At 38.4% G+C, this 17025-nt stretch overlaps 1 protein-coding gene across 4 annotated transcripts in view; it reads right to left on the bottom strand.

The window, feature by feature from the left end:
- SDAD1 (SDA1 domain containing 1) overlaps window positions 1–15549 on the bottom strand; it is a 31680-nt gene extending 16131 nt beyond the window's left edge. For 2 of the 4 annotated variants that reach the window (XM_070505627.1, XM_070505628.1), the window contains exons 1-9: window positions 15298–15516; window positions 8736–8840; window positions 8180–8349; window positions 5495–5605; window positions 3886–3957; window positions 3655–3755; window positions 2618–2675; window positions 1901–1975; window positions 344–445 (exon numbers count right to left, since the gene is read on the bottom strand). In XM_070505627.1, the coding sequence (XP_070361728.1) occupies window positions 344–445; window positions 1901–1975; window positions 2618–2675; window positions 3655–3755; window positions 3886–3957; window positions 5495–5605; window positions 8180–8329 (669 nt within the window). In that variant the 5' untranslated portion in view covers window positions 8330–8349; window positions 8736–8840; window positions 15298–15516. Of the gene's footprint in view, window positions 1–343; window positions 446–1900; window positions 1976–2617; window positions 2676–3654; window positions 3756–3885; window positions 3958–5494; window positions 5606–8179; window positions 8350–8735; window positions 8841–15297 lie in introns of all 4 variants that reach the window. The other 2 variants (XM_070505625.1, XM_070505626.1) reach the window with 2 other exon arrangements.
- Between the last annotated feature and the right edge of the window lie 1476 nt (window positions 15550–17025).

The raw sequence follows: 17025 nt of genomic DNA, 5'->3' as shown, positions 1-17025 counted from the left end.
GCCAAATTAATGATTTTCACAATAATCATTACAAAATATAAAATGTACTTCATTCATGCATTCTTCTGAGAAGACATATCTAGCACAGATACCCTAATACAGGCCATCTTGATCAGAACAAGTGAAAGTGAATTTAATCAAATTAATTATTCAAGTTACTGATTTTGCTAGAGCTGAAAACATGTATCCATCTAAAAAATTAGTGCTTAAAAATTCATCATACAAGTTTAAGTCTTTCAAAAATGCTATTTTTTTAATTTCAAATTCTTAAAAGCTTTTGCTAAAAAATACATTATTTTGCATTCTAATGATTCCTATCTCATTTCCCAGGTACAAGTCTCACCTTGAGCACTTTCATAGCCTTTTCCAACCTCTTCTTGTGTTTGGAGCTTTTCTTCCCTGTGGCATACTGCACTAGCAGGTCTCTTGCTGTTGGTCCATCATCCTGAAGAAGAAACTACTTTGTGAAAGTGTAAACAAGGAAAATCTGCATAAAAGCAAACAGTAATCCTTTCAACCACTTCTTTGTACTTATACTCTTTGCACACAGCTATTAAAAATAAATATGATTTAAAATTCAATAAAAAATATTTGCCCCCGTGCACAAACAGGCACATACAGAGATCTTTCACTGCAGCAGGATTGTTTTTACATTTTGCTTTTAATTTTTATTGCAGTATAATATACAGACAGAATGCAACTTTGTTTTTTTGTGAAAAAATAAACTGGAAATAAGTATGTATCAACAGGGAAATGCTTAAACTATAATACATTCATATTCTGAAAGATTATGTAGAGGTTAAAAGAATGAGATAGAGCCATATGTACTAACGTAAGAAGACTGAAATGCATTGGTACATCTCTATAGATCGATACAAAGAAAGCAGGCTGCAGAATAGTACATATATTATTTATGTAGTTTTTAAAAATCTGCTACACATGTAAGGCAATATACACATACAACCATATATAAATGTGTAGGAAACAAAATGGTTATCTGTGAAGTGGAAATCTATCTAGGAAGTGGAAATAAGACGTGGTAAGAAAACTATCTATCTATAGTGTCTGAAATTTTTACAATAAGAATTACTATTCATAGACAATAAAATAATAACAAAATGAATTAAAAGATGTTATTATGTACTCTAGTATTCTTGTCACCAAAATGCTAAAACAGGAAGAAAAATTTTTCTTTTAGAATTTCCTCCTTTTATGTTTTTTTGTTTTGGTGAGGAAGATTGCCCCTGAGCTAACATCTATTGCCAATCTTCCTCTTTTTGCTTGAGGAAGACTGTCCCTGAGCCAACACCTGTGCCAATCTTCCTCTATTTTATACATGGGATGCTGCCACAGCACAGCTTGATGAGCAGTCTGTAGGTCCACATTTGGGACCTGAACTCGCAATCCCCAGGCTGCTGAAGCGGAGCACACTAACTTAACCACTACGCCACTGAGCCAGCCCCTCCCTTTTAGTTTTAATAAGAAACATCTTTTAATAAAGAACATTTCATGGTATCATAAATCTTGATTTTTCCTTTTAAAAATGCCATGATATTACTCCTCTCCTTTTCCCTACTCTAAACTTCTATGATGTCAACATGCTACCTCAAAAACATGCTGGCAGCAATCTTCATTCTAAATTTATACAGTGAGATATAGGTATAGCTTTAGAACTAAGAACAAGGCTGAATGAATCTAAGTTTTATCAGTTATTTAACCAGTGTTACTAAATTAAGTGACAAACTCTAAACAGAATAAAATCTCCACATGGCAGTACTCAATAAAGGATGAAGGTGACGTATAAGTTTCTATCTAACTTGAGCAGTCACCGATTTTATAGTCTGTACTGAGAGCAACAATGAAATCTGCAAAGTTCAGAAACATCTAAGGTTAAACTAACCTCAGATTCTGAGTCGCTGTCCTGTTTCTCCTCTTCATCTTTCCCGAGGAAGAATGTCAAAGCAGCAACTAATATCTAAGGACCAATCAGAATAAAGTGAATTACTTAACCCAGCTTACAAAAAAGAATAAACACTTTCATTTATTTTTAAAAGTATAAATAAATACTTTTATACACTTTAGACATACATATGAAGTAGGATCTGAAGAAAAAAAATCAGAGTGGTGGAATTTGGGTTCATTTTTCTTAATTAAAATATAATGTTTTTATAATGTTATGTGTCCTATAAATATGTAATTAAAAAAAATCTTTAGATAAAAACAGCCAGATTCTACCTAGTTGTTACCCTTCAAGTAGGCTGTCAAGAATTTTAACAACCTACACAAGAAAAGGGACATTACAGCCCTTCTAACAGAAAGTCAAACCCAGTCCTTAAATTTCTTTCAGCTGTGCCTGAGCCCAATAGAAGAAGAGTCAAGAATTACAGACAAAAACATGAATAAACGCTAAGGCTATCGTTTAATACGCATGATAATTTTGTGTGACTCCTCTAAAGCAGATGACCCAGGGAAGCAGTCAAAGCACAAAGAAAGCACTACTAAACATGCACTGCGCGTCTGCACACTACTGCCTCCTCACAGCCCCGTCTCCTTCACCTTCTCTCCGGAGAAGCAGACCATCACAGACAGGCCTTCACACAGGCCTACAGGCGCTCACCTTGGTGACCTTAGAGAAACACGCAGTTGTGATCACGTTGACAGTTTTGGCATCGTTCCTGGGGAAAGACAAATGAGTGTTTTCAAGTAAATTTTCATTCTATTGTATTTTATAGCATAGACAATGACACAAAATAAACAATATAATAAGTATTTCTGACATGTTAGAATTCATAGTGGTAATATTTTAAAAAGTCATGGTTGCTATATAATCAACCACAGGTGAATATTCAATCAAAGTTTAGCCCAGTTTTATGTCAGAAAATTACACAGCCATTAAGATGGACTTTTTGAAGAGTTTTTCATGACATAGGAACCTACTCAAGTGAAAAACAGTAACAACAAAAAACAGAATAAAAAACTATAATACAGCAAAAATTCCAACCATATTCAAAAATTCATGTTAAAGAAGAGACAGGAGGCAATATCATACAATATTAATGGTGATTGTCTCTGGGTGGTGGGGCTATCAATAATTTTTTTAAAAAACTTTTCTACCTTCTCCAGATTTTCTGCTGCAATGAAAACTACTTTTATATTAAAAAAAAATAGCGATTAAGAAAAGCAAGAGACAAGAGTTGGGGACACTGTATCAACAAGCCAAAGTTTATGAAACATGATTAATTTACAGATAGAGGATAAATTGACTTGAAAATCTTCAGAGAGGCAGAGTAGAAAGAGCTCAGATTTTTGGAGTCAGACAGATATGCGTTTAAATTTCAACTCTGCCCTTTATTAGCTATAAAACCTAAACTCTCTGAACTTCCGTTTCATTACCTAAAAGATGGGGATAATTCCAGATAAGCTGCATTACACTGTTCTGAAGGTTGAAGGAGATAATGCGAAGTGCAGGTGCTCAAGAAATGGTAGCCAATGTTATTAGTTACTTGGATTATCTCTGTATTTTTACTTATAATTTAATCTATGACAGAGATATATTAAAGAGCTCAAGATCAAAAAAATAAACTTATGTGCTCTGTAGTAATTACAAATGAATAAAAGAGTCTATTTCTCAAGAGACAAATACATATATGTTACCAAATGTTTCTTCTGTAGAGTTCGATCATCACATCCAAAGATATCTTGGCTGCAGTTGCATTGCTGTCTCTTAACATGGTGTACATGAAATTCTGCAATACCTGAAGAAAAAGAAGAGAAAGAAAAAACCCACATATTATATGACTCCATTTATATGAAATATCCAGAGTAGGCAAATCTAATATACTGATGGTACAATGCTCTTAACATGGAAAACAAAAGAGTACTTACTATATTCACTTTATTATTCTTGTGTTTTGCATTTATATTCTTGATATCAGTCACAATATGAGTGTATAAAGTCTGAGGAAAAGAAACAAAAACATTTACATATAAACCAACATTTCTCACCTTGCTCAATTTGGAGAAAAGTACAAACGTACAGAAGGATTTACTTTTCATTCTATCACAAAAGACACCAAAAACAAATAAAACAAAAAGCAGCAGCTAAAGCAAAAGGAAAACTACCCTGAAAAGGTTATACATGGAGCTACCATAGGGAGCAATTCCACTCTCAGTTATATACCCAAGAGAAATGAAAACGTATTTCCAACTAATATTCACACAAATATTCATAACAGCATTACTTGTAAGAGTCAGAGTAGAAACAATCCAAACGTCCATTAACTGATGAATGGATAACAAATGTGATACAACCAGACAATGAAATATTATTTGGCAACAAAAAGTAATGAAGTACTGATACATGCTACAACATGGATGAACACTGAAAACATTACGCTAGGTGAAAGGTCAGTCAGGAAAAACCACATATTATACAACTTCATTTAGATGAAATATCCAGAGTAGGCAAATCTATAGAGACCAAAAGTAGATTGGTGGTTGCCTATGGTTGGGATAGATGGGGGGATGAGAAATCACTGCTAATGGGAATGGGTTTCTTCTGAGGGTGGTATAAATGTTCTAAAATTCACTGTGGTGATGGCTGCACAACTCTGTGAACATACTAAAAACCACTGAATTGCACACTTTAAATGGACAAGTTTATATGAATTATGTCTCAATAAAATTGTTATTTAAAAAAAGGAAAGTTACTCCATTTATTGAGCCCCTAAGTGCATGCAAGAAGATACTGGGACTTACGTAGATATCACTGGTACCCAAAATATTTTCCCATGGACCACTTTTATTCCATAAGCTAAACTAAGAAGTACAATTGCTAAAATCACATGGTTGAAGTGTCTTAATACTTTGAAAAAAACTTTAAGTTAATAAATGTAAACTTAACTTTTATTTCTTAAATTTCTCTGATAAACCTTCAGTTTCTGGTCTTATATAAGCAAATACAAAGTCATAGGGAAATACTAATAACAACAAGAAGTGAGTTGTTTTGGGGAGAGGGTGGGAGCAGTTATAGCTATGAGTGTCCAGTCCATGCTGTGATTTAGCTAGTCGGTATAGTGCAGTGGAAAAGGGCTTGGGTTCTAGAGCCACACTGCCTGGGTTTACGTTCTGGCCTTACCACTCAGAAGTTGTGTGACCCGGGGCACATTACTCTATCACTCTGTGCCTCAGCCTTTCCAACTGTAAAATAATAATCCTCCTCCTCCTCCTTGTTCTATCTCATGGGGTTTTGTGAGTAAAGAAATAAATATGTACAAGCTCTGAGAATGGTACCTGGCAAAAAGTAAGCACTCAATAAATGTTTAGCTACTATCACTACGATGCATGCACACAATGATTTTTTCCTATTAAAATGATTCTTAAATGTATCCAATAATGTGAAGCATCAAGAATTCAAAGGATTCCAAACTCTAGAAGTTTTATGTTACTGCAAGGAAGAGTGACATAGAACAAAGAAAGCAATTTTGCTCCTTACCTTTCGCAGAAGCTTATCATGGCAACGCAGAAGTTCAAAGAAGAGTTCTAGCAAACTTGATGGATTGATGAGATTCTTATTTCTCAGCAAGATCAAAGCTTTGCAAAATGTCTCAGGGAGGAAAAGAAAACATACTATAAGACAATGACAAAGTTAAGATGAGAAAATGGAGCATGTATATCCCAAAAAAGCATAATGTCTTCTACTAACTAGGCATTATTCTAGGCATCAGAACAGAACACAGAGTCTCTGCCCTCATGGACCTTACACTGGGGGTGGAGCAGAAGAGGGGACAGACAACCTAGTAAGCATATAAACAGGTGTATCTCAGATAATGATAAGTGTCACAAAGGAAGTAAAACAAGGTAATATAACTGATACATAGTGACTGAGGGAGGGCTATTTTATACAGGGAGGTCAAGGAAGTGTCAACATATGACAAACTCCAGTGATCAATGAATCCACAAAGATAAGAAAGGTGGGGTAACAATTACATAACACACTAAATTGAAATAAACAATCTGAATAAGGCATTCTTTTGAAGTACTCTTAGTTTTAAGAACGGCCCAGCAGCAGTGGTAGCACTCTTGCTTACCACCAACTTTCATGAGTACCCTTCTTACCCAAATTTTGGCCTCTAATACTATCCTCCATTAGACAGAAGACATAATCCTTGGAGAATAGTTGATTCCAAGTCTTGGGGCAGGAAAAACAGTAAGAAAAAGTTTGGAACTATTTCTGCCAGAATGCAAAGATGCTTCCACAAACATCAAGGGTATTGCTAAAGGGATTAAAAAACTCCCACTGGCCAGGTAATGACAACTTGAACATAAAATAATAAAAATAGTAATGCTTAGAGAAGAAATGAATAAAAAGTACATAAAAAGGTAATCACAATGTCAAAGAAAGAGAAATGTAAAAAATTCATTTTATTGATTTTATTAAAGTTAATATATACATGGGTATTTTGTTTCTTCCACTAAGAAATACAGTCTGTTTCCATCAGTGGCAGGAAAGAGGGAACAAAAACTTGGGAATAATTCAAAAAGCCCTAGAAAAATAGGATATATACTAGGTAGAAAGAAAGTCCAGCAGTCAACAAGGACTGGCGGTTATCATAACAGCCAATTAAAAAGAGGAACTACCAGTGTGTTCTAAATGATTCCTCTAAAGAGAAATGCTAATTACACACTCAATCCCTTGATTCCTAGCAAAGGAAAGCTCTACTATTATTTTTTAATAATCATCATAAAACATTATAAAGAAACATACCCACATATTTATTTATTCATTAATGCCTGCAGACCAGTTTGGTTGGGTACTTTTGGTCACACAAAACTTAAAGAAAACCTAATTACTTGGAAAGACACTAAGTCTCTATACTCAAACTTTCAAATCTGTACAATATATAGGAACGTGAAAAGTTCCATGACATAAGTAAGTCTTCCGACTAGTGGTTCAAGTTTGAAGCCTCTTGGGCTGTGCTGCCAGGTCCAAAGTCCCAACCGAGAGTCAGTGAGTTGACAAGCCAGAGCCTGCAACCTTGACTAGTCTGAGATGGTATTCTTTTTCTTTTGGGTCTAATCAAATTAATAAAATCCTAGAGAAGTAAAATAACCATAGAATTACAGAAAGCTGGGGGAAATGTAAGAATAAGAAATGAGGTTGAATCTATGGATTTAGCATTTTTACAAGTTTTGGCATAGGATTAATATGTTTTGTGATCATAATATTTGTGTTAAATTCTACCTGCTATTTGACAAGCAGATGTATGAAATTTGAAAACGCCTTAGGTTGGGTTCCCTAGAAACAGAGTCGATTCATTATAGCGATTTGTCCAGAGTATGCTCTCTTCTAGAAGGGAAGTAAAGGAAGCAAGTTAGGACAGAGAAAAGAAAAGCTGAGCAAGGATGTGTCCTTGTCTGGAGACTAGCTTTAGCCTGATCACAGAGAAGCTCTGGAGCGCAGACTGTAACACAAAGTTGGACCCATCCTGAGGAAAGGGGCTGGGCTTTTGTACCTCTGGGTTAGTCAGGTATCAGGTGTGGGCTGGGAAGGCACCCTCCCAGGTGCTAGGGCTCACATTTACCTGAAGACAATGCTCAAGAGAAAGGGCAGCTGGGGGCCATTCGCAGCCAACATTTACTGCAGGTGGGGAAAATGGGAGCACTGGCCTGGTAGAGGGGATCTCAGCCAGGACCCAATGTCAACCACTAAAGTGACAATGTTTAAATGCTCAAGCTGGTTCTGTAATGGATAAATTTATAAATTAAGCATTCTAAAAAGTTTAAGTTGAATTAGGGTTCCTGAGGCATATGATATTTGAATAACTAGAAGGATGCATATGAGATTTGAATAACCTATTCCAAAGAGGGAATAGAGCATCCTGGCAGGGTTAGCATGCTGAAAAACAGAAAGATCAGAGAGAGAAGTGGAGCAGAAAAGGAGATGAGGTCAAAAACACAGGCAGGAAGCAGATCATATAGGTACTTACAGGCCACATTAATAACTTTGAGTTTTATTCTAAGCACAAATGAGAAGACATAGAAAGATTTTAAGGAAGGGATGATACATTCCCATTTACATTTTAAAAAGATGTTTACCTGAGAGGCTGTTCTCATTTAAATATGTATTACACACACATATGAACACCACACAATTTATCAATCCAAATACTGGTCCTACCATTCGAAGATCTGGATCCAAGACAGTGTGATTGTAGGAGAGAAGATCTTTCAGCTCTTGAGGAAAGTTACTTAAATGTTCTGGATAGCAGTGACCAATCTGTAACAAAGCAAAGGCTCTTCTGAAGTTTCTCTCTCTCTTATAATTCATATGCACATATTTAGGATGTTCTGCAAAAGGAGAGTAAAAGGCTCTGTTTCATAGAAGTAGATGGTTCCAAATCGTCTCTTTTTCTTCTACATGCTGACTTCTCTGACTTCTTTCATATTTCCTCTAGTCTTAGTAAATTAAGTGTGACATGATTCAGAATCTGCTTTTATAATGAATTTGATAAAAACAAGTAGTTTGAAAGTTTTGCCCTAGCTGGTTCTGAAATGCTCTGGTGAAATCCTCTAACTTAACATAGAAAATAAAATTTGCAAAAAGGGAGTTAAAAAAGTTTTTTTAAATTAAGCTTCCGGTCCCAAATGAAATGATATTGTATATTACCAGAAAAATACTCTGCAAACTACGTCTAACAACTGGTCTTTGTTTCACTCAGAAATTATCTTCTTACCTGTGCCATAAACATCACCAGCTCTGCCAGTTCTTTGCTAGGTTTATTTGGTTGTAATTTGAAAATCTCCACATTGGATTTGTAGTGATTGTACTGCTGTAGAAACTGTAGAAAAATAAAATTTAAATTGGTCACCTATTCAGTACAGAATGCAAAATTATTTAGTAGAAGTCTGATAGTGGCATGGAGAAAAAGATGTGGCAAAAGTATGTAGAAACACTACATTTTCCTTATCTGCATTCTTCAAATGAGTTTTGTAAATGCTGAGCACATCACAGGTAATCTAAAGACACTTTCCTTTATCATCAGAAATGTAGGTGGTGTGGTGTAAAGAGCAGTGAAGCAAGAGTCAAAAACTCAGATCCTGGCCCCATTCTGCCATTTACTATCCAAATGACCCCTACACTGTCTATGTATATAGAGCACTCGTATCAGCAGAAAACTACTGGGTCAGAAAAAGTAAATTATATCTCAAGTACACCAAGCTCAGCAGTCAAAATTCCCCTCTTCTTTTAAATAATTATTAAGATTTTATCCTGGAGTTCTAGATAGGATGTGTTAACAGCCAAAGGCAATAGACACACAGAATTAATGATAATAGCTTCCATTTATTCAGCACTTGCAATGTGCCAAACTTATTATGTACATTATCTCATTTAATTATGTTTAATCCTAACAACAACCCATCAATCTAATGTTAGAATTCACCAGGCCTCAGTTCCATGCCCTACATCTACTCTCCCTTCCTAGACCACAACTGGCCCTGAGCTAACATCTGTTGCCAATCTTCCTCTTTTTACTTGAGGAAAATTGTCGCTGAGCTAACATCTGTACCAATCTTCCTTTACTTTATGTGGGACGCCGCCACAGCATGGCTTGATGAATGGTGCTAGGTCCACACCCAGGATCTGAACCTGCAAACCCTGGGCCGCTGAAGTGGAGCACATGAACTTAACCACTATGCCACCGGGCTGGCCCTAGACCACGGCTTTAAATTGTGTGTGGGTATGTATGAGAGAGAGAGAGAGACTCTATGAGAATGAGTATTTCTTTATATTACCAGCTCTAACTGGTCCACTGAACTCCAAATTCATACATCCAATTGTCTGACATCTCTATTTAGATATCTAACAGACTTCTTAAACTTAGCATGATCAAAAAAACATAACTCTTGATTTCCCCAAGAAAACTGCTAGGCCTCCAGCTTTCTCCAACAGTTGGAGTCAAGAGGGAAACCTACAGCCCTTATATGCTTCAAATGAAACTCTCTCTCGACTTCACACTGCCATTGACAGGAATGAGGAGAGCCCCAGAACTCAATGTGCTCCTGGTAAGATCCTTATCCCACTTCTTTCCCCGTCTCACCCATGGCCCAGCCACCACTATCTGCCTTGAGATAATCAGGACTAATTTCATTATGTCCTTTTGTTCATCAGTCACCATAAAAGGCTAAGACTCCCAAGCCATCCTTCATCCCCCTCACTCTAACCCCCATACCAGGGGAATCAAGAACTCTCAGAAGGGGCCAAGGCATCTATATCTTTTAAAGCAGCCCAGTTACTCTGATGCTCTATTGAAATCCTGGCTCTCTTCTGACACCGTGCCACACCATTTTCTTTCCCCCAGCATTGCTGACCCAAAAGGTATCTTCTTTATTTCCCAATGCAACTTCCAGAGCATGAGCATCCTTCCAGATCAGCACCCTTTTCTCCTTGTTAAGCATCCCACTGCCAGCTTTGAATCTTATGTCTTGAGACTCATTACGCCATCTTGTTGTAGTCATCTATGATCTATGGTCATTCCCTACATTCCCTGAACATTTCAGTTCTTTATTCCTTGTCTTATCACTCTCTAACAATTCCTGTCATAATTTTTGGTGATTTCATATCCAAATGGGTGGTCTTTCCAATATCCTGACCCATCACTTCCTTGAAGTCTCCTCCTCTAATCATCTTGAAGTCTTACTCCACCTTAGCCCTCACCTCCATGGTCAGTCACACCCCAAATCTTGCCATTACCAATAACTACAACTCCGTCATAATCTCCACTAGAAGCATCCTCGTCTCTAACCACCATCTCCTATTTTCCATCTCTTTTCTGATATTATGCCAACTCCAACAACCCTTCAATCTCACCAGAATCCGCAGTCCATTGAGCTTACTACCTTCCACTCTATCTCACTAACCTCCCCTCCCGAACTTCCCTTCTCATCCAGCTCCAGTTCCAGGACCAATCGTTATAACCACCTCCATGCATGTACTTCAATGCACTTGCTCCTTTCTTTCATCACTGTTTGGCAAATGTCCATCTTGTGCTTTCCTTCTCCATCACTACACTCTCAGAGCTGAGCATGGTTGAAGAAAATCAGCTAACTGGTTTCATTTTAAACTCATTACCACAAACCTCAAAGAGGCTCTGAAGTGTACTCTGGCAATCTTATGGCACTTTCCCCTCTCCTAGGCAACCATTTCATAGTTTGTCTTCTGTCCTCAAACCTTAAATACTTTCTCCACTATCCTTACTCTCAACTGATAACCTTGTCTCCAATTTCATTAAAAGAATATGGTATAAGCAATCTGAGAATAATTTCCATACATTAGTATTCCATTTAACCATCTAGCTCCATCTGAGCTCATATACTTTACCTTCTCTCCTGTTACTAAGAATAAATTATCAGGCCACCATCTAAAGCCAGTCCAATCTCTATACCCTATTCAGTCTAGGTCTTTGCTCCATGAGTCTCCTTGCCCATTTTCTGCCTCAACAATTTCTGCCCTGTAGGTATGCAGACATGCTGTTGTTTCTGCCATCCTTAAAAGAAACCTTTTCTTGATTCCACTTCAGTCTTGAGCTTACACTCCATTTCTCTCATCTTTTCAGAAAAGCTCCTTTAAAAGAGTTGTTCATACTTGTTGCCCAATTGTTTTCCTCTTTCAAAAAAGATTTTTTAATTGAGATAAACTCATATAACATAAATTTACCCTTTCCAAGTGTACAATCCAGTGGTCTTAGTATATTTACAAAGTTGTGCAACCATTACCACTATCTAATTTCAGAACATTTTCATCACTATAGAAAGAAACCCCTATCCATGAATAGTCACTCTCTATTCCCCGCTACCCCCAGCCCCTGGCAACCACTAATCTACTTTCTGTCTCTATGGCTTCACCTATTCTGGACATTTCATATAAATGGAATCATACTCCCTTCACTTTTAAACCTACTCTCAGATTTTTGCACCCATTCCTCTACTCAAACTGCTCATATCAGGGTAGCCAATGACATCCAAATGGCTAAATTTAAAGGTCAATTTTCAACATTTATCTTATTTGACTCATCAATATCTGACATGCCTGGTCTCTCCCTCCCTCGGGGAACACCTTCTGTACTTGGCTTCCAGGACACTAACTGGTTTTCCTCCTACTTCATTGGCTTCTTTCTTAGTCCCTTTTGCTAGTTATTTAGCAACTCACTAGCCTGTAAATGTTGGGGCTTCCCAGGACTTTCTCTATCTGCCAGATCTAGAATCTAATCACTTTTCATCACTGTTACCATTTTGGTCCAAGCCACCATCATCTCTTGCTCCTAACTGGTGTCTCTGCTTCTATCTTTGCTCTCCTACATACAATCTATTCTCAAAACAAGGCAGCCAGAGTGATCCTGTTCTCATACAAGGCAGTTCATGTTTTCCTCTGCTCAAAACCCTGTAAAGATTTCCACTTAACTCAGAGTAAAATCCAAAGCTCTTGAAAACAGCTAGGTCTTATAAGATATGGTTCTATTTCACCTCATACTACTCCTGCTTTCCTCATTCCCCATACCAAGCCACACTGGATTCTTTCATAGCCCTCAAACCCACCAGGTACATTCCTGACCCAGGATCTTTGTATCTGCTGTTCCTTCTGCCTAGATCGCTCTTCCTCCAAACATCTGCATAGCTCTCCCTCACCTCCTTCAGGTTTTTAGTCAAAGATTATCATCTCAAGAAAGCCTCCCTTCACTATCCCATTTAAAATTGCAACACCTGCCTCATCCCCAACATATATACTGGTACGTTACATCTTTTCCCACAGTATTTACCATCATTTGACATCCTCTGTATTATATGTCAATGTACGTCCCCTCCTACTAGAACATAATTTAATGAGAAAGGATTTTTATCTTATGGTTCACCACTATAGTCCCAATGCTTAGCACATACTGAATGAACCTCAGGAAATGTCACTATCATCTACCTAGATGCAGAAATAAAAAACCTGAGTCATCCTTCATTCCTTCATTTTCCCTTATCTCCCACATCTGCTCCACCAGGAGTCCTACCAGCTCCATCTCCATGTAGAGCTAGTCCCATTCTGTCCACTTCTCTCCACTTCTGTTGATAACTACAGTGGCATCACCATCCCTTGCCTAGACATTCCAACCGCTATTATATTAGTTACCCTGCTTCCAGGCTTGCTTCTCTACACTCCATTCTATATTTAGCCTCCAGAGTAAATTTTTAAAAATATAAATCAGATCATGTCACATCTATGCTTAAAACTCTTCAATGGCTCCCCAATGCCCTAAAAGAAAACTTTTAACTCTCTACCATGGTCTAAAAGGCGCTGCATGATCTGACCTCTGCCTGCATTTCCCACACCATTTTCTACCACCCTCTTCCGTGCTCACTACACTTTAGCCACACTGGCTGCCTCTCTACTTCTTTTCCACCAAGAGCTTCTGCACTTCTTATTCCCTCTGTCTAGAATGCTCTGTCTGGCTCAATATCATCACAGCAGAGAAGCCTTCCCAGTTCATGGGATCTAAATCAACAGCCTCCAATTCTAATGTATTCCCATCCAGTTTTACTATCTTGATGACAACTTATTTTTTTTTTTCTTTTTTTTGAGGAAGATTAGCCCTGAGCTAACATTTGCCGCCAATCCTCCCCTTTTTGCTGAGGAAGACTGGCCTGAGCTAACATTCGTGCCCATCTTCCTCAACTTCATATGTGGGACACCTACCACAGCATGGCTTTGCCAGGCAGTGCCACGTCCACACCCGGGATCTGAACCGACGAACCCCAGGCCACTGAAGCAGAAAGTGCGCACTTACCCGCTGCACCACTGGGCCTGCCTGACCAGTTTTACTTTCTTAATAGTCCTTACCAGATATGTCTACCATCACCAGAACATAAGTTCAAGAGAAGAACGCTCTCATTTCTGTCTCATTTATCATTGTATCCCCAGTGCTTAGAATTATACTGCCACACAGTAGTCACAACACGTGTGGATTTGCATAAATATTTAAGTGAATGAACAAGCAATCCTGCGAGGTAGGTATTATCTCTTTCTTGCATACTAAAATGCACACACAGGCTCAGTGAATAACCCTCCATGGTTACACAATTGGTCAACGGTAGGACCAGGATTTAGAGTTAATTTTGAAACCAATGCTTTTAAACACAGCGCTAGATGGACTCTCAACTATTACTCTGTCAATGGTTGTACAGTGCTTTACACATCTCAAAGCCTTGCATATATTACTTAATTTCCTGTATTTATTCCTAACTCTTTATTTTGACCACCTTGATCTTTGGGAAGGCTCTCTCCACTGGTGACCTAAACCACCGCGACTATTCGTTAAGAAGCATTTATGTAAATATTTCTACGTGAAAATCTGGGGGAGGAGGGAAATGAGAAAAGCAATCAAAAAATAAATAAATGTGTTAGCCATTGAATAAATCACAACCTAGTGAGAACGAAGCACAAACAAGTAATTGCAGAAAATGCCCAGCAGAGATACCTGTCTAACGCGTGTCAGACAAATGAGTGTCTGAAGAAAGCACCTGACAGATGACTATATCAAAACCACCGTTTTCATCTTCTCATTTCTCTGCTCAAACGCCCTTAATATTCACAATTTGTATCAGGTCAGTATACAAAGTCCCCCCACAATCTGGATCTAATCTAATTTTTCAACCTCATCGTTTCCCGAAGCAAATTCTGACATCCAGGTCATGCCAGCTTCCGATGAGATTGAATCCTGGTTAAACTAGATATACTAAGCTCCTGTGTCTGCCTCTCATACTTGAGAATCCTCCCTCCTTCCCACAAGAGCCCATGGCACAGAGCGTGCAGGCTCTTGGAAACAGACACCAGTCGAAAGCATTCTAACATACAACTCATCAAGTGTTACCGACTAATTCAAGTTAGAGGACTCAGAAAGGAAAAGGCTGAGAAACCTTCATGGAACTTGGAAGTTGGGGGCGGTCCATTTCTCTCCACCTCTATGAGGTCGGGAGATAAACCCTAAAGCAAAAAGAGGTCTTTAAGGGTGTTTTCGTAGCAGCGGGGTCCAGCGAACAGGCATAAAAGCCAAACCGACAGCAGATTTCCAAACGGTAGGGAATGAACCCTGAGGCACGTCCTTTCCTCAACCCCTTCTCTCCCCGCGAGGGACCCTGAATCCAACTGTAGAACACGCGGCAGGCCGGGATCCCAGCTCCACTCCACGCCTCCTCTCCGCCAGGGTCTGAGCCAGTCCCGCCCGGGCCGCTGGCGTGGCCGCGCCGCTCTCCCACCTCCTCCACGTAGGCCGGCGGGTCCCGCTTGATCAGATTCTGTAACTGCGGCAGGTTGCTGGGCAGCTTGTTATTATTTCTGTTCGACATGATGGCTACAGACTGGCTCCCCAGCGAGGAGCTTCAAGAAAACTCACACCGCCGGCAACCGCCAACCTCCTCAGCTGCGGCTCGGAATCGCGCTTCCGGGCATCGCCGGAAACAGCACGTGGGACGCTCGGCGGGCAGCGCCACCTTGGCTCTTAAAACTACACTATGGGGGCCTCCGAGTGTCAAATTTACTCTCACTGCCGAAACGCTCTGTAGCGGTTTATACGAGATTTTTTTTTTCCCCGGGGCCAACAGCTGCTACTACCTAGTATTTCTGAAATAGTCTGAAATCCAAAGATTTTTCTTTACACACATTAGTTTATTTCATCATCGTGACACTCACATGAAACAGACAGATGAGGATTAATAGTTTTTTAAAAATCCCACAGCCTAAAATTAGAAGCTAAAAAAATTCGTGGGGAGTAGATAGTGCTGTCCTATTTTAGAGAGAGGAAAAAAAGCAATGAGGGGCATAAGTTAGTTTTTCTGTATAATTTTAAATACCTATTTTTTTTTGTTTTGTTTTTGGTTGTTTCAACTCAACAGAGACAAGGGAAAAGGATGTGGACTGTTGTTTAAAATGTGGTCACGCTGATTGGTTTAAAAATGCAAATTAACTTGTATTTAAAAGTTCACCATTGTTATAACCTTTGTAAGTAGTCTTCAGCCAGAGTTTTAAATTCAGATCCTGGTAATTCGAAGAGAATACATTTCTACAATCTCACATGGTGCAAAAAAAATAGGTGGGGAATGAATGAATGAGATAAAATGTTAATGCAAAAATACACTTGATCATTCACCCTGTGCCAGGCACTGTTCCAAGCATTCATTTGTATTAACTCCTTTAATACTCAGAACAGCCCTCTAAAATAGGCATAATTATCTGCACTTAACAGATGAGGAAACAGGCTCCAACAAGGTTGACTGCCCAAGTTCCTAGCTGGTGAGGAAGCTGGGATTTCAGTCCAGGCAGTCTTGATTGTAACTAGATGAAGAGAAAAGTAGCCTGACAGCTATCAGCTTGTAGCTGGTCTGGCATCAATAAATGGGTAGTGGTATTCTCCTGCTTAAGATAAGCAATTTCACAGAACGTCCACTGCTGCCTGGGTCTTCAGTGATCGTGATAGAATGAGTCAAAAACAAGACAACTCTGTAATCACATGTGAGCACAAACAAAATCAAGAAGACTGTGCAAACTACAATTAGTTTTTCAGCTGCATTTGGAGAATGGCTAGTCTGTTTATTAGTTATTGAATCAGGCACTTGTGAAGTTTTTAAGAAGTAAATGTAAGCAATAAATCTTTTTTTAAAAACCCATTCATAGATTTAAATTAAAAAAATGTATTTTGGTTAGGTTGTATTAGTGAGGAAAAGAAGAATTCTGAAAACAATATATTGAAATTATTTAATATAATTCCTGTCAAAATCATAAGCTTATGTACTATGAATATTTATCTTGAGTCACCAAAATGTGATTTATGAATAAAACACTCAGGCCATGTCACAAGATGCAAAATTTATATGTCCGGCACTTGGGGAGGTGCTGGGAATTCATAAATAAATAAGGCATGGGTATTTGCCCTTAGGAAACCTACAGACTAATAAGAGAGACAAATAAACACACTTAAAATGAACAAA

The sequence above is a fragment of the Equus asinus genome, chromosome 3, assembly GCF_041296235.1.
Source record: "Equus asinus isolate D_3611 breed Donkey chromosome 3, EquAss-T2T_v2, whole genome shotgun sequence".
Taxonomy (NCBI): domain Eukaryota; kingdom Metazoa; phylum Chordata; class Mammalia; order Perissodactyla; family Equidae; genus Equus; species Equus asinus.
The sequence above is the reverse complement of the archived record's forward strand: the minus strand, read 5'-3'. Positions and strand labels throughout refer to the sequence as shown.